Genomic DNA, 18,090 nt, shown 5'->3' with positions numbered 1-18,090 from the left:
TAACCTTTTAAAATGACATTGAAGAGCTGCGTAAATTGACTTAAACCCATCTTCGCAGCACATCACTGAATAGTAGAAATATAGGCCAGCAAAGAACATAAAATTGGTCCAATTTCTACAAAAAAAAAGGAGACTAATAGCATGACAGCAGGGAAGGGGGAATATGTCAGCATATGTGTGTATATGTATATATATGCATAGCAAGTATGAACTTGAAAGGATATATTTCAAATTGTTTACACAGATTACCTCGGAGAGGTAAATAACTTTGGTCTTTGGTGTTCTGTATTCCACATATTCTGAATTTTCTTTTCTTATTTAAATAGAGATGGGATCTTAGCCAGGAGCAGTGGCTCACCCCTGTAATCCCAGCACTTTGGGAGGCTGAGGACGGCAGATTGCTTGAGGCAGGAGTTGGAGGCCAATCTGGTCAACACAGCAAAACTCTGTCTCTACTAAAAATACAAAAATTAGCCAGATGCAGTGGCTCGTGCCTGTAACCCCAGGTACTCGGGAGGCTGAGGCAGAAGAATTGCTTGAACCAGGAGGTGGAGGTTGCAGTGAGCCGAGATCACACCACCACACTCCAGCCTGGGCAACAGACCAAGACTCTGTCAAAAAACAAAACAAAACAAAATGAAACAACAACAAAACAGTAATAAAGAGAAAACCTTATGGACAGGAGCAATGTCTCATGCCTGTAATCCCAGTGCTTTGGGAGGCCAAGATGGGTTAATCACTTGAGGCCAGGAGTTCAAGACTAGCATGGGAAACATAGCAAGACCTTTTCTCTACAAAAAAAATTAAAAATTAGCCAGGCATAGTAGTGCATGCTTATACTCCCAGCTACCTGGGAGGCTGAGGTGGGAGGATCACTTGAGCCTGGGAGTTGGAGGTTGCAGTGAGCTGTGATCACACCACTGGGAAGCCACGACCCTATCCCTGCCTCCTTCCTATGTCCAGTGCTAGCAATAAATAAGTTTCCCAGCCACAAATAATTATTAGAACTTCCTCCCATGTGCCAGTTCCAACCTCCGCTAGGTATGATACAGGGGCAGCCCTACCCTCTGGAATATACAAAATGTTACACAGACACAGTATGTACACTGGGGAAGGGGGTCACCCCAGCAGCCCGTGCCCTCTTCTGGTCCACAGTTAGTCCCACTGTCCTGCCTCAGCTACCTCTCTGAATAGGAAGACTGGAGCCCCCCAGAGGGAAAAGTTGCGAGTATGGAGGCCACGAGGCCTCCTCCAAACAAACCGACTCCACTAGCCTCTGGCTCTTAAATAACAATCATCATCATCCAGAAATTTAAGGACTCAGCTCTGGTCAAGGTGGCAAAGGGTCAGTTTGTCTTTCCCCATTAGACAGACGTCTTGTCTTGCTACCCTAATTGTAAAGGGGTGACTGGGAAGGGGTGGTAGGGACATGGTGGCAGTGGAGACTCCAGCCCCACTTCTCCAGGCTTTGCTTATAGGGGCCTGCTTTTAATTTTTATCTTTATTTCATGCCTTTTTTTTTTTTTTTTTTTTTTGAGATGGAGTCTCACTCTGTTGCCCAGGCTGGAGTGCAGTAGTGCAATCTTGACTCACTGCAAGCTCCACCTCCCAGGTTCACACCATTCTCCTGCCTCAGCCTCCCATGTTGCTGGAACTACAGGCACCCACCACCACATCTGGCTCTTTTTTTTTTTTTTTTTGTATTTTTAGTAGAGACAAGGTTTCACCGTGTTAGCCAGGATGATCTCGATCTCCCGACCTCGTGATCCACCCACCTTGGCCTCCCAGAGTGCTGGGATTACAGGCATGAGCCACTGCGCCCAGCTCCCATGACTTTTTTTTAAATCCCGTAACTTCTTTTTCATAACTTTTTTTGGGTAACTTTTCATAAAACTTTTTTCTACTTTTTTGCCACAATTTTTTACATTTTTTATCCTGTAACTTTTTCACCCCATAACTTTTTTTATCCCATAACTTTTTTATTTTGTGTTCGTTTAATAAACCCTTGCATATATTACAATTTTGTAAAAATGAAACAGATTATCTCATGCCAAGCATGCCCAGCATTTGCGCAGTATCAATACCTTTAATACTATAGTTTTCAAGACGTGCAAAATAAAATTTTAAGGCAAAAACAGCACTTTGAAACAACTTAATAATTTATTACATTACAGTAGCATCACACCAGCAGTAAATAATGCCATGTTAGGCAAAAGTCTTTCAGTGTTTCCATTATACATTCTGTTTACAAGAATTTGTAAATTGGAAAAATTCATTCCAAGAAAACTTGGCAAATAAAGCTTTGGACTGGAACTGGCATTTATGTCTCTACTTTTCCTTCCCACCATTTCTTTCTTTTAAACTACAGTATTCATATTTTAAATGTTTTATTTCAGAACATTAAGAGAGCAGTTACATTTTTTAATAGTTGTACTATTTTAAAATGACTCTTTAAGATAAAGATTTAGAGAAACTATATTATGGATAGGGTTGATTTACATTTTCAAATTTTCTAAAAATCAGCTTTTGTTTAGAGCTGATTTTTGTTCATTTCTGGAAAACCTATCAGATTTAATCCAATACTTTAAAAATATTATATTTGCAATCTTTAAATAGGTGTTTTGATTCTTCCTACAGAAATTCAAATTTATTCAGTTGAACTCACATTTTAAAATTCTATGTTTCTGATGAACTCTAACCTTCCAATGTTGCCTTCTAAGCAAATTGAAAGCTGCCTTATACTGAATGAGGAAGAGCACAAATTCTCGGCTGAATCAGGTGTCACAAAAGACTGCATGCACTTTGAAGAAAGACTTAAGTTATTGGCCTATGATTTCCATTCTTTTTAGCTTTTTCTTAAACGTATGACAAATACCTCCACAAAGAGTGCTATTTCAGTTAATATAGTAAATTTATTTTCCAGACTGGCATTTAGCTTAAATGTGCCAATGTGTGATTTAATCCATAGGCACCTGATGAACACGTTATTGTCAGATTGGTTACAGATGCTAAACCCTATCCGAAGGTCATTCTTAGTCATTGATATTTGTCAGGGTAAAAGTGAAGTGATTTCAATGATAAAATTACCTTTGAAATAATTTATCAATGTATTAGATAAACCCAGTTTCAGAATGATAAAGAAAAAAAATTAGACCAAATAATGTGGCTAATTAACAGTGGTCCGATTTCTAGCCCAAGGGTTTAAAATGGACTTGTCTTTAAACTGAACTCAAAGAATGCAAAAGCGGCAAGTTCAGAAAATAAAAGGCAAGAACAGGACTTTAAGTCCTGTCATGAGGATGCCAAATGCTAAAAATGGAGATGGTCTAGTAACTAGAAATCCCCACCCCAGGGAGCACACATACATATCTCCCTACATCCTAATAATGTCATGTGTTTTGGAACACAGACATTAGAACTTCATGAAGTTTGAACTGTTGATTCTTTCCCAAGCATCATCAAGTTATGATTTAGGCAATGTATGACTGAAATTCATTCATTCATCATGCATAGGCACAATCACATAAATACTGCACAAAATATGCCCCTAACTGAAACTGAGAGTTACAAAAACATATTTCACTCTTCGTAGTTTGTGCGGAAATATAACTCTGTGATTGTGTAGACACATTTCCTAATACACTGACATTCACAAACAGTAGATTGCACTGCAGTTTGTAAACATTTTAAGTTGCATAAACTTCTCTTTGATTTTCAAAGATAGTATAATACTGTTTACTACAACTCTTTTTTGTTTCAACTAAGTACTCTCACGTATATTAGTTTATAATAATGTTCATTATTAATTTTTAAAGTGTTTTCCACTCAAGGAAAAGAAGTAAATTCCTATGTCAGAGTAACCAAGGTGGTTGAAGAATAGGTAATAGCCAGAGACGTCTAGATGGTAAAATCAATCTTCAAGCCTCAAAGAAGCTCCATGAACAGAGAGGAATGCCAGGTGTCACACAGCTTTCCTTCACTCTAATTCATTCTTGTATGATCTTTACTAAATACATTAAGAAGAATGCCAACCACTGCCCTTTTGTGTGCTGGGACAGGAAGTCATGTGATTAAAACAGGGAACATGAACTCTGACTTTAAAATGTATTGTAGATACAAATGCTCTAAGCTAGGAAAGGTTTTCTATATCCACAGTCAATGATGGGAACCTTTCATTCCTCAGAAATAATCCCTTTTTAGGTCATCGAAAAAGAGTACAACTGCTGCAGCTCCTGATGCAATATCTTCATGAGCCCAGAGCACATACAAATCCTAAGGAAACTACCATAGTACAGCACTAATTCCTGGCACCAGAACAAATGAAACACACTCTATCCTGCACATACCTACCAGAGAAGGCCACTTTCATCTTCTGTGAGATTTAAAAAGCTCCCCCAAAATGTTATTACTCCCATCACCAATACACAGAAAATGGGGGAAAGGCTGTTTCCAGTTCTCGGCCTTTAGACAACTCTAAATGTCAGTACTCATAGTGGCATATTACAAAGTAATAAACAGTGCACACTTGGGGGCAAACCACGTATTGAGCTAATGAAGAGCTCACTGTGATTAAGATTAGATCAAACAATAGCAGAACGTAAGCAAATTTTATCTGAATTCTGTAATGAATATACATGCGGCAATAACATTAAAAACACATGGCAGCCTATTCCAAACCAGCGAGAATAGTTTCTTGCAAATACTGGGTCTTTGTGTGTTTGAACTCCCACCACATAAGGGCAAACTCAATATGCATGCTAATGACCTACAATTATGAAATTGAAAAAGAAAATTGCTAAAGGATGCCAGAGTGAACATCAGTGAAAGCCACAGAGTCCAACTCTCTTTTAACTATTTACAAAGAAACTTAAACTATAAATTAGAAACACAAATAATCATGAGTGGCTGTAACATTCAAATGAAGTAAATGAATTGTGTAGGAGATTAACCAATAACTTTGTTTCTTTTTTAAAAATTTCTTGAGCAGCTCTTGGATGACAGTGATATTTATCTCCTTCTTCTTGGCAGCCAAGCCCAGCAAAAGAATGGCACACAGTGGTTCCTGCCCAAGCCTGGGTGCTCCTGGTGGTCCTGCATGATTGGCTGTGCAGTAGGGTTGTCATGGGGAGAACCCACCCTGGCCTCTCCTTGCACAGACTCCACACTGTCAGTGAAGCTCACCTCACAAAGATCTTTGGAGAGAGGGAGGCGGGGATCTGAGCACAGTGCGAGACCCCCTGCTCCTGCCTGCCCACCTCGCCTGAGGGCTCTACTCACCACCATGCTTGTGGGCAGCTCCAAGCTCCTGGGGGGCTGGGGTTCCTGGACCGGGCTCATGAGCAGGGTTCTGGGCAGCGGCCAGGAATTTGCTGTACCCCTTTTTGTAGTCTCCACCAGCCGCAACACCATCTCCTGCAGCTCCAGGAGCTTCACCTGGAGGGAGGGGTGCTCAGCTGTCATGCCGATGCCTGCACCCACCCTCACCCCCACCCCCACCCCCACAGAGATGTTGCACACTCTACCTTCATCTCCTCCCTGTCCAGGGCCAGCCTGATGATGTCCTCCTCCAGGTGCCGCATCTTTGGCACTGCCCCCTGGCTCTGTGATAAGGTGATGAACTTTCCTGCGGGGGGACAGGGCTCAGATGCTGGGGCCCCTCCAACAGCCCTGCAGCTCCCCGTGCCATGCTGTGGCCTCCCACTCACGGATGGCATCTGTCTCTGCAGTACTGGATGAATCCAAGTTCTTCCTCCACCAGCTCACTCAGGTCTGCCTTCTCCTCCAGGTGGTCCATAAAGCCACTCTGGAGCCAAAATAATGGGGTCACATCTCGGCAGCGACCTGCCCTCAGGTGGCATTTTCAAATCATGGAGAAGCTGGAGGTGAGTCCTGGCATGGGCCAGCTTCTCCATGACTTCCTGCAGGGCCCGCTGGGTCTCCCCACTCACAGACTCGCCCCCAGTCTGTGGGGGCTGGGACCACTGCCTCTGGCTCCTTCTGGGCCGAGGCCACTGGGTGAGCCAGGCTCTGGCAGCACACCCTCTGCTCTTTCACCTGCTCTCATAACCATGCCTGCCTCTCCTGGGCACTGGCTCCAGCAGACTTGAAAAACGCCACCTGAGGGTAAGATGTGACCATTCTTGCAGGGGCATACACAGAACAAATGGGACAGGCAGGTGGAGCACAGCCCCTTCCCTTGGGGCCTCAGAGAGTGAACGTGTTGGTCACAGGTGAAATGGTGTCTGACCACTGGCTCCCGGAAGGGGTGAGGGTCCAGAGAAATCAGAAGGCAGGGAAACTAAGAGCATAAAGGGGTCTTGGAGGGACCACAGAGGAAGGTGGCAAAATGGGTTCAGGTGGAGTCAGGCTCACCATGGCCTCCCTGCTCTCCAGGTCCTGTGGGATGCTCGGAATGGGCTGAGGTGCCTCTTCCTCCTCACTGTCCAGATGTCCTCCTCCATCTCCTGAGGGAGTTGGCCAGAGTGGTCCTCAGACAACCCAACAAGGGAGGTACGGTGGGCCCACCTCTGCCTCCACCCTCACCGTGTAACCCTGAGCCAGCCCCTCCCCAGGGAGGAATGAGCTGCTGTTCTTTATTTTTACTTTTAAGAACCAAGATCTTGCTATACTGCCCAGGCACATTCCCACTACTGGTCGGTGCGGGAGTTCTGACCTGCTCCCTTTCTGACCTCAGCCAGTTCAGCCATCCTTAGGCAACTTGGTGGCCCCCCCGCTCCCAGGAGGTCACCATATTGATGCTGAACTTAGTGCAGGCACCTGGTCGGTATAATTAGCAGCTGTTCTAAAGGTCTCTTCCAACTCCTCAATCCTATGCTGCTAACAGTCCCCCCTTCCTCCTGGGGCTCTCTCTCTTCCTCTGAGTGGTCTCCCGTACCTTCCCCAGGGAGAGCCATGAGGCTCAGCTGGGTTGTTAGCTGCTGGTTCTGCTGGCTGGCAGCTTCCAGGCGCTCCTAAGGGGCCAGGAAAGAGTGAGAAAGGACGGAGTTTGCCAGGTCATCCCCCTCACGGCCCTGTCCTCCACAGCTCCCTCCCCTGGGTCTCCTGCAACTTTTGGCGGGTCATCTCGGCCACCACTGTGCCCCAAGCTTCCTGCCGCTGCAGCTGGTTGATTAGCTGGGTCTGCCGCAGTCACTGTCTGTGCAGCACCTCCTTCTCAGAGGTCAGCTGCTGATAGGCGGCCACCTGCTGCTGATAGGTGGCCACGTACTGCTGCAGGTGACCCAGGTAATGGTCTGGCTGCCACTGCAGACTCTGAGCCTCTTGGCTCTTCAGCTCCCAGGAAGACCCTGGGCATGAGGGCACGTGGTGGCTGGCTTCTAGATTCTGGGCCCATTAATAGGGTAGTGAGGGCACTGTGGGTCTCTGTCACCTGCCCAGGCCCCTGGACCCTTACTTCAGGCCTAAGTGACTGCCTTGCTTTCCTAGAACCCCATGCCTCCTTCCCCAGCCTCAAATCTCATACCCTCTTCTCACCATTTCAACTGTAGACCACAGACTGGTAGAAAAGTAGTGGGAGCCAACCACCATCTGCTAAGTGTGCTACAGGCCTAATGCTTTCCATGTATTATCTCATTTAATCCTCAGCACCTCTGTAAGGAAAATGCTAACTTCCTTTTGAAGTTAAAGAAACAGAGACTTAGAGATGTGAAGTATTTGAATGGTGACCAGTGGAACTGAGGCTGGAATCCAGTTTTAATCTAAGGAGACTTTTTGTTTTGTTTTGAGACAGAGTGTCACTCTGCGGCCCAGGCTGGAGTACAGTGGTGCAATCTCAGCTCACTGCAACCTCCGCCTCCTGGGCTCAAGCAATTCTCATGCCTCAGCCTCCTGAGTTGGTGGGATTACAGGCATGCGCCACCATGCCCCACTAATTTTTCTTTTTTTTTTTTTTGTAATTTTAGTAGAGATGAGGTTTTACCATGTTGGCCAGGCTGATGTCAAACCCGCAACCTCAAGTGATTCCCCTGCCTCAGCCTCCCAAAGTGCTGGCACTATAGGCATGAGCCACTGCACCTGGCATAAGGAGCCTGTTATACCACTCTGTCTTCCCCTGTGATTGGGGGGCTCCATGCCTCTAGCTGGGATGATGATGTCCAGACCTGGGAGGAGCCCAGGGCTACCCACCTGTAAAAGTCAGAGGGCAGGAAGCAAGAAACAGACACAGGACTGCCCTGGAGGGTGCTGGGGTCACCTGCCCCCAGGCTGGAGCTGCCTCTGGCCTGGCACCTCCCCTCCCCAGAGGCTGCTGCCTGCCTCCCAGACCTTCTTGGATGAGGTGGAGGTTACCGTCTCCTTCACCTTGCCTAGCTTCTCCTGCAGCTCCTTTACTTGCTGCTCCAACTGTAGTACACTCTTTTTCTCCTTGTTCTGGATAGAGAGAAGCAATCAGCAGCCACCCACTGCAGCTGGAGACCCCAGAACTTGGTGTCTGCCTCCCATGGCACCGGGAAGGGTGGAGGCAGGTTAGAAAAATCATCCCCTCTCTCCCACAGCCACCAGAGCAGGGCTCTTGCTCACAGGTGCCTTTAGAATTAACATTTCATGTGAGGGCTACACTGCCCCATTTTACAGGTGGGGAAACAAATGCCTGGAGGGCTAGGGAGGAAGACAGGCTCCCCAGCTGGGGCAATGCACCAGCTCCTTGAAGCTGCTCTGTGGCTCAGCCAGCTGCTGAAGCCTCTCCTCCTGCTCCTGAAGCTTCTCCTCTTGCTCCTGAAGCTTCTCCTCCTGATCCCGAAACCTCTCCTTTTGCCCCTCATTCAGGAGACTTATGCACTGATTGTTCTCCACCTGGGCCTGGAGTTCTCCTGCCACTCTCTCTAGTTCCTTCCTCAGGTGCTGCAGCTCCACCTCAGAGGGCACTGCTGGGGGCTCTGGGGGCAGGGGTTCAGCTGAGAAAGGAAGCAGACAATAAGGGCCTGTGGATTCTCAAAAAATAAAAAATAAATAAATAAAGGAAAAACCCTCCTCTTGGTCCACAGATCCTCTCAGGCTCCCCAAACTTGGCCTCGCTGCTAATGATTCCTCGCACCCTGATGGTAGCCAATTTTCCAAACCACTTTCAGATGGAGAGCACTGTGGGTGGCTGGCAATGGGCCGTCTTTGCTGATGGGGACACTGAGGCTCATTGAGATGACAAGACTTGCTGTCTCCTGGCACAGACCTCTTTCCCTCTGCCTCAAAGCCCTTCCATCCACCCACCTCCCTGGGGCATTTGAAGCCACCCTCACAGCCCTCTGATGCCAGTCCTTCTCCCAGGTCACGCCAGCCCCATCGTACCCATATGGTTTTTGAGTTTGGACAAGCTCCTCTCCAGCTTCTCTACCCGATGCTTATCATGCTTCTTCTCCTTCTTCAATGTGCAAACCTGCCCAAAACACAGGGGGAAAGGGCCCTGGAGAGAGGGGCTGGAGGCTGGACAGGCTACCATCTGCCTCTCTGCCTCCACCTCCACAAAGCCCAGACCCAGGACCACCTCTGGCTGTACTATTCCCATTTTACAGATGCCCAGAAAGATCCAGTGACCTATCTAAGGTGGGGGTGCTGAAGGGTCAGATCTCACCTCCTGTGACATTTTTCTCATCCTCTGCTGCCACCGGGCCCTCTCTCCTTTTATATGTTGAGCGTATTCATCCCTTTCTAGCTGGACTTGTTTAAGCAACTCCTTCAACTGCAAGAATGGGCACAGAAGTTAGGAAGGGCTGTCACTGGTCCTCACCTGCTCCTGGCCACCTGGGGTCATCTTCCTTCTACATCCCTCCCTCTGAAAACCTCACCTGTGTCAGCTGCACTTTCAGCGGTGCCTGCTCCCGGACGGACTGCTCTAACTTCCACTCCATATGTGCTTTACTGCGGCTGGAGAACTGGATGGTGAAGAGTGAGAAGTTTCAATCTGGGGAGCCCGGGCCATTCCACACTGTGCCCCTGAAAAGGGCCAGGGCTAGGCCCAATATACAAGTCAGTCAGTAAAGATCAAGGCATTTCCAAGCCTGTGGTTTAGTTTTTGAAGAACTCAGTAAAGTTGGAAGGGACAGGGAAAGAGATGGAATTTATAGCTGGCTAACAGAGGCCCAGAGACATCAGATAATATTGCTATTGTTATTACTGTTATTATTACCACTGTTTGAACCTTTGTGGAATGCTTCACCACGTACCATGCTAACAATCCCATTTAATCCTCACAACCACCATAGGAGACAGTTACTACGATTACCTCTATTGTATAGATGAAAAAACATGGAGTATTTGAGGTTAAGTGCTTGCCTAAGATCACTTAGGCAGAGCAGGGATTTAAACACTCAGTTCTATCCAATTCTCTAAGCCCATTTTTCTTGCTGGGGGTGGGGGCACAGATAGGAAGGGGAAAATTAATCTTTTGTTCACTTTTTGAAAGGATGATACATTCACATAATCCAAAACTCAGAAGGTACAGAAGGGCAGTATCTCCTAGCCACCCTGTTGCTCTCTTCTGAGTTTTTATGAACCCCTGCAAACATGTTTTATGTATATTATCATAATATGTACACACACACACACACACACACACATGTTTCCTCTCTCTACAGAAATGGTAACATACTAAAGGTACTCTTCTGTACCTTCACAGTAGAAGTACCCAATACCCCACCTAGGACTTGGCCAAGACCACAGCTAGATAAGGGCAGGGCAGGCACTTGGCCTCCAAGTTCTGTGTCCAGTGCTCGCTCCCCAGAGTGCCCCCCAACTCACCCACAGCAGCTGACTCAGCCCCAGGCTGCCTCTAAAAAGCATACAAAAAAGCAGCGAGAAATGGACATGCTGCCTTCTGAGCAGGACATTCCATCCTGCAGAAGGGACCTTTAGGCTTACTCCTCCATCTGTGAAGCCAGGCTCCCAGGGGACCGGGCAGGTGGTTGGACTCACCCTGTCCACCTTCTTCTTCTGTGTGGCGGTGACAGCAGAGAGAGCCCACTCTAACTCTCCTTTACACTGCAATGAATGTTGCAGGTGGACAGCCAGATCCTTGGACTTTTTTTCTGTAATGAGAGAGTTGATATGGGGCCCAAAGGACTCCCCCTGAAGACCTGTCAAAGTCCCAGGTTGAAGGGTGACAGGGTGCCCAGATTCCCACCTTCAAAGTATCTGAGAGAACGTTTCATGTGGTACAGGTCTGTATTTAATTTCCCTTTCTGTATGTCCAATCTCTGGATTTGAACCTTTGGGAGAAAAGCCAAGCAAGTGCTGAAAGAGAAGGAAAGAAACATTCTCCAGAGGACAGGAGGAAATGTCACACCCTCCACTCACCTCTAGCTCCCTTTTGGCTTTCTGTTTCTCATTGTTTGCTTTCTTTTCCTATAGGAAGAGGAAGACAGAGCTCTTACCAGGGGGAGGCAGAGATGACACAGCAAGAGACATGCCCCCAGAATGGCACCACTGCCCCAGGACAGGCCCACCCATGGGACCAGGTTATCGGGGACCCTGTGGGGATGGGGTGGAATCTGGGGGTGAGCCTTCTTCCCCATGCTGGGAGTGGGTGGATGAGATTCAGGCCTCTATGTCTGCATGCCCCCCAAACCCAGCAGTCATGTCGCGAGCAAACAAAGAAATCATGTCACTTCTTCCAGCTGATGTTCCACTTGTTTCTTCTGTTGTTTCTGTGGGGAGAGTCACATTAAGGTGATGGAGGGTGGCCCCCTCAACTCTATTCCCCAGACCAGGAAGCGGTAGGCAGGGTCCAGGAATGGATTTTAAAGGCACAGTTCTCAGACCCAGTGGGAACTCGAACTGGTAAACTCTCCTCAAGCTCCCAAGGACAGAGGATTTGGGTCTTTGTTGGCTTTTGTCCACAGCCACAGAACTCAAGGTCTGAATCTGGAATGTTTTGAGAGGACAGTAACATAAACCTCTAGAGATGGAGTTTGAGAAAGGCCCCCCCTTCTGCCAACTTGTGATTTAGAAAAGTGCGTTCATTCAATAAACATTTACTGAGCACGTACGGGCCAGGTACGGTTCTTCACAGCAGATTTAGGGTGGAAAAGGACAGACAGGAGCCCTTGGCCCTGAGGTTTCCATTCTAGGAGGCCTTTAAATGTCGGACACTCAGAGCTAACAGAGACCTTTGCTACTCACTACCTCCTCTGGAAACAAGAGCCCAAAAAGGAGAGGTGGCTTGTTCAGAATCAAAGAGCAAATTAGGGACTGAGTCATGGGCAGAAATACAGGGCCCCTGACAACCAGTCAGGCTAGCACTTCCCTGAGAGGCAACAAGCCCAGGGCATGTGTAGCAAGGACTCGAACAGGGGTGTCTGGAGAGGAAAGAGTTGGCAAAGAGGGCAGCAAAAAAGAACCATGCTGCATGCTCTGGTGTCCCTCCAGGTGAGGCCTGGGCACCCCAGCTCCCTATTTGCTCTTGGCACCAGGGGCCCCATCCCCTTTCTTCAGGGCCCCAAGGGGAAACTGGAGCCCAGGATTGGCAGCATGGAATCAGGGGACCCCACTGGACTCTTACCAAAGCTTTGATGGTGTTCTTCAGTTGACTGATTTTTACGGACCTCGAGTCCAGGACTACTGCTAGTACTTGGCACGGGCTCTGAGGCACATGCAGAGAAGAGGAGGTGGAGGAGGAATGGGTGGAGAGGTACAGAGAACAATCATTAGGGCTGGGGTGTGTGGTGTGTGGGCTGTCTCAGCTGGCAGAGGGGCACCCAGTCCCCGCTGTGGGCAGAGGTTGGAAGGCTGGCCTGCAGGGTCACTGCACCTCTGCCCAGAGCCTCTTACCTCCAGATCCTTCAGGGTAGCAGATGATGTAGGGCCCTCCCCGTGGATATCTGTTGCTGACTACAAGAGATGAGAGTGCACATGGAGATGTTCTGTCCCCCTCAGTATCTAACCCCTCTGACTTCTTTTCTTCCCCATCAACTGGCACAATTTTCTTTTCTGCCTGTCTTGGACCCTTTGTCCCATAACTCCTTTATGCCAACTTCTCTCATGGTTCTTATCTCCCCACCATCCCACCCTGGGGCCCTTTCAGTGATTCCTGATGGCAAGTGACTGTTCTCATTGTCCTGGCTTCCCCTTGAGACTGGGGATGAGGAAAATCAAACAGCAATGACCATATCCTGGGTGTCCTGGGTGTTTACAGCAGGTCATGTACTAGGGATTAACATAAAAACAACAATAACAAATCTCATTTAAACTTCACAAATGGAAGTGAAACAGTACCATCTCTATTATACAGATGTGAAAAGAGAGGCCCAATGAGGTCAAGCAACTTGCCCTAAATCATAGCCCTACCAGACAAAGATTCAAACCTAGAATTCTTCACTGGTACCCAACAGTCCATCCACAATCTTAACAATTATCCTCTTCTGCCCCTTGGTTCCCCTGTCCCCAGGAACCTGGTCAGCCAAGACTCACATCTCTAGGTGAGTGGCAACCACCAGAAATGGCTGTCTCAGGGATGCTACCATTTGTTTTCCTGTTCCTCTTGGCTCCTGCTGGAACACCAGGGCTGTTTCTCTGCCAATATTCTTTTAACTGTCAGAAAGAAGAGCAGTAATACTCATGAGAACTATCAGCCCCTAAAGCCACATCCTCCTTTACAGTTTTTATAAAATACTTTTATACACCATCTGATTTAATGATACCAACAACTATACAAGGTGTTGTCACAATCATTTAGTGACTCAGAGAGATTGATATCATGGCTAGAAAAAAAAGAAGAAAAGAAAAAGGTGACACAGGAACTCTGAAACTCAGTCTTCTGACTCCAAACTCTGGGGTTTTGCCAAGAATCAGCAGCTGCCAGGGACCAAAACCAGAGGCAGAGGTAGAAAAGTAAACATTAAGTAGGCAGGAACTGTATGCTGTGTTGTTCAGAGTCATACATCCTCACACGTCTGTCAGTGTGAAGAAGCGCACCAGTACCTCTCAAACTTTTATATCAATGTGTCCTCCTGGCAGAAGGCAGCCTTTCTGTTAAATCTGGGAATTTATCAGAAAGAGGACAACCCAAGCCTCATTTCAGAGGATGTCTGGTATACTCTTAGAAACCTATGTGACTGTCATCCCTAAGTACATTCATGTTTTTTCTCTTGATCTCAAGAGAATCAAGGGAAACTGATGCTTCAGAAAGATGTCCCACATTTATCCTGTGGCACTCAAAGTACCCCAGGTTTACACAATATGAGGAAGATTCAAGCTGTCAAGTTCAGTTTCCCAAGATCTATTCCACAGAAGATGAGGAAATCTCACTTCAGAGACCACTGACTGAAGGGCAGTCTGGTCCCAGAACCATGGAGAATTAGAATATGAGGTGGAGAACTCAGAAAAAAATGTTAAAATCTCTCTGGAAAGCAGAAGCCTAGGAGAAAACCAAAACAAACCAAACCCATTCTCCAATTGCCATCCAGAGATACTGTCAATGTTTTGAGCTCACAGGGGAAGTGTAGGCCTTTCCCACTGTCAATGTCTATGTTAAGGGAGTGAGGCAGCCTGAAACCTCTTGCTCCTAGGTCCCAGTCTCCATTCCCCTTCCAGCTGGAAATTTGTGCTGTGACCAGAGGAACTAGAAATGGGGTGACAATGCTTAGGGGACTGGGTTGTAAGATCAAAGGCCAGTCTTGCAGTAATGACAGTTACTAGGCGGACTGTGACATCACTACATTCCACTCCTCCTGGTGAGGGGGAGGGACCACATCAGCATGATGTCCGAGTCACCGCTCCATGATAGGGGAGGGAAAAACAGAGATGGGACCCAGGTCCTTGGAGACGTGAGTGCACACAGCCCAGGGAGGTCCACCTTGAGGCAGCAGGAGGGGAGGGCAGAGTCTGCAGCAGGGAGCCCCAGGAGTCACCAACCCAAAGTCACCCAGGGATGACTGGTGAGGGTGGGGCCTGGGGCTGTGAGACCCATGTCCTTGGAGATGTGAGCCCAAAGAGCCCAGGGAGGTCAAGCTTGTGGCGGCAGGAGATGAGGGCACAGTAAAGGAGTGGGGAGCCCCAGGATTCACCTGCCCAAAGTCACCCTGGGATGATTGGTGAGGGTAGAGACTGGGCTGCTTGCTGAAGGGGTGGGGCTGACTGACAAAACTTTGGTGGGGGTAGCCCAGAGGCACCCGGGTGGGGGTCCCAGTCTGGTGTGCCTCAGAAGTGGTATGGACTCTGGCAGCAGTCTTGTCATTGGAGGGGATCTGTGGCTGTGATGGGGGGCCGTGACCTGGTGGGTTTTTACCTTTTTCTTGGCTGCTGCCAATTTGCTCTGTCGAGTTTCTTCTGCCATCGCAGGGTGGGGAGGGAGGCGGGGTTGGGGCCACATCAGCAAAATCCCAGGGAGCACTGATCAACACCTCCAGTCACCTACCAGGTAGCTGTGCGACTGAGCCAGAGGAGGCGTAACCAGGGCTCCAGTAGAATGCAGAATAGGGGTGTGGCCTTAATGCTCCAAGCTCATTGGTCAATGAGAAAGATGAAAGGGAAAGGGGGCGTGGCCAGGTATCATGTGTCCAGAGGGACCTGTGGCCCACAAGGAAAGCTGCCCATGCAACCGCTGTTCCCACCCACTCTAAGAGAGGGGAGAGGCCACCCACTCTGGGAGAGGGGCGGGGCTGGCTTTTGCTTTAAAAGCTTTTAAAAAATATATGTGTGTATACTTTATATATATGTATATATGTGTGTCATAGTGCTATAACAAAACACCTGAGACTGGGTAATTTACACAGAGCAGAAGTTTATTTTCTCTGTTCTGGAGGTTGGGAAGAACAAGATCAAGACTCCAGCAGATACAGTGTCTAGTGAGGGCCTGGTCTCTGCTTCCAAGATGGTACCTTGAATGCTGCTTCCCCTGGAGAAGGCAAATGCTATGTTCTCATGAGGCAGAAGGGACAGATTTACCACTACCCACAAACCCTTTTATAAGGCACTAATCTCATGCATGAGGGCTCACTCTTATGTCTTAATCACTTCTTAAAGGCCGCACTTCTTAGTACTATCATCTTGGGAATTAAGTTTTAATACATAAATTTTGGGAGACACATTCAGGCTATGGCAATACTCTTCATGAAAGGCCTTGTGTATACTTTGCTAGATATATTCTCAGGGTTTTGTTGCTATTGTGAATAGAATCTCTTTTTTTTTTTTTTTTTGTGACAGAGTCTCACTCCTTTGCCCAGGCTGGAGTGCAGTGGTGCGATCTCAGCTCACTGCAAGCTCCACCCCTCCAGGTTTAAGCAGCCTGTTACCCAGGCTGGAATGCAGTAGCATAGTCATAGTTCAATACAGCCTCAAACTCCTGGGCCCAAATGATTCTCTAAGCTAATATTTTTAATTTTTTAGAGATGGAGTTTCATTGAAGGATCACTAAAGGCCAGCGATCCTCCCACCTCAGCTTCTGAAATTGCTGGGATTACAGGTGTGATTGAGCCATGGCGCCTGGCCAGACATGGGCTATTGATTCTCGCTATTACTCTTTTCCCTTTCCTTCTAATCCTTGTACTGGGAAGAAAACAGTATGGAAATTTTATTTCTTCATTTTATTGATATGTAGATCTCTGCTTAGAAGACAATTTTAGTTTTAAATGATAAATGTTTTGTTCATTATTCATAGAAAACTAGATTTGCCATGGGATATTTTTAAGTGTTGCATGAATGAAGGGTCTTCTAGTCAAATAAGTTGAAACACATTAGGTAAAACAAACTTGGACAGTGTTGTTTCTGGTCATTTTTAGAGTTCTAAATTATGATTCTACTCAAGAGGATATTGTATGCGGTATTTTCAAACCAACTCATCCTGCGTCAGGTTGTGGTTACGCTTTGGGAGAGGAAGCTATAATCTTATACTGAGACTGTAATGAATGTATTGAAGTAATTTTCATAGCTTTCTCTTTTTGGAGTTACCTGAGAAATTATGACACCTTTTTCTAAACAGGTCAACCTGCTTTGCGAACATGATTTCCATGATTTTAACAATGGTGAGGCCAGGCACGGTGGCTCATACCTGTAATTCCTTCCAGCACTTTGGGAAGCCTAGGCAGGAGGATCACTTAAGCCAGGAGTTCAATACCAGCCTGGGCAACATGGCAAAAACCCATCTTTACAAAAAATACAAATATTAACCAGGCATAGTGGCACACACCTATACTCTCAGCTACATAGAGGTTGAGGTGGGAAAATCGCTTCAGCTCAGGGGGTTGAGGCTGCAGTGAATGGTGATCACACCACTGCACTCCAGCCCAGGTGACAGAGCAAGACCCTGTCTCAAAAACAAACAAAACAAAACACACACCAAGGGTGAGAGAGATGTTAGATGTTTTTGTCCTTGTTACAGATGTAAATGCTGTTGGAAAGAGGGAAGTATTTAGAATGAAAACTTTTCATGGAACACACAAAAAAATAGGAAGATCAGGTATAACTGTTAAAAAAAAAAAAAAAGAGTATGGCAGTATACAAGAAAAGGTCTCCCTGATCATGCAGGGTAACAATTTCAGAGCTGGTGCTGGCATTTCAGAGACCTTGAGCTGGGAATCAAAAGATGGGACTTTCAGTCTCGGATGTGCCACTCCTTAGAGGTTTAATATCTACTAAACCCCACGGGCTCCACTTGGTGGTGTTTGCTATTTAAAAAAACAAAAACATGTTGCAATGATCTTCCAGGTGATTCTGACTTGAGTCCCACCCCTGAGTCTGCAGACTTACCCTTCCACTGTTTTGCCCTTCAAGTTTGTGCCCATTAGCAAAGAGAAATTTTCTCTTTGGGATCACTGCTGTGTTGATCTCAGGAATATTTGGCATTGAATTTAACATATTTTTCATATATGTGTGCAATAGGGAGGCTGAGAAAGTTCTCTTTTTTTTAAGGTGTTCATTTTTGGGGGACAGATAGCAGCCTGCTCCACAATCCACACAGAAGCTGGAAGTAGCCTCTAGAGAATTTCCACATGTTTAGAGAAGATAAATTTAACACATTTGTATCTAATCTACATTTTTTAGCTTACATAGTAGTCTGTATAATTATGGGTACTGAAATGACACCTGGCATATGCTGTATTTAAAAATGTGAGGTTCAATGAGAACACATGGACACAGGAAGGGAAA

General features: G+C 46.8%; 1 protein-coding gene across 2 annotated transcripts; it reads right to left on the bottom strand.

Annotated features, from left to right (window-relative positions):
• Positions 1–4,602: 4,602 nt before the first annotated feature.
• LOC129050294 (putative golgin subfamily A member 8G) lies at positions 4,603–15,389 on the bottom strand. Of its 2 annotated transcripts, XM_063716381.1 has the most exons (19): positions 15,233–15,389; positions 13,417–13,536; positions 12,778–12,837; positions 12,509–12,589; positions 11,616–11,654; positions 11,305–11,352; positions 11,132–11,216; positions 10,924–11,036; positions 9,798–9,884; positions 9,584–9,691; positions 9,301–9,388; positions 8,656–8,912; positions 8,320–8,388; positions 6,896–6,971; positions 6,373–6,464; positions 5,706–5,803; positions 5,523–5,623; positions 5,278–5,433; positions 4,603–5,192 (listed from the first exon to the last, which is right to left on the bottom strand). In XM_063716381.1, the coding sequence occupies exons 1-19, from the start codon at positions 15,314–15,316 to the stop codon at positions 5,008–5,010; spliced, it is 1,947 nt and encodes a 648-aa protein (XP_063572451.1). In that variant the 5' UTR covers positions 15,317–15,389; the 3' UTR covers positions 4,603–5,007. The 2 variants fall into 2 exon arrangements, with proteins under 2 accessions (XP_063572451.1, XP_054388141.2); XM_054532166.2 differs by lacking the exons at positions 11,132–11,216; positions 11,305–11,352; positions 11,616–11,654; ... (2 more) ...; positions 13,417–13,536; positions 15,233–15,389 and adding an exon at positions 8,035–8,145 and having other exon boundaries at positions 8,284–8,388; positions 10,924–11,027.
• Between the last annotated feature and the right edge of the window lie 2,701 nt (positions 15,390–18,090).

Source organism: Pongo abelii, chromosome 16, assembly GCF_028885655.2.
Source record: "Pongo abelii isolate AG06213 chromosome 16, NHGRI_mPonAbe1-v2.0_pri, whole genome shotgun sequence".
In the NCBI taxonomy this organism is placed as follows: domain Eukaryota; kingdom Metazoa; phylum Chordata; class Mammalia; order Primates; family Hominidae; genus Pongo; species Pongo abelii.
The sequence above is the reverse complement of the archived record's forward strand: the minus strand, read 5'-3'. Positions and strand labels throughout refer to the sequence as shown.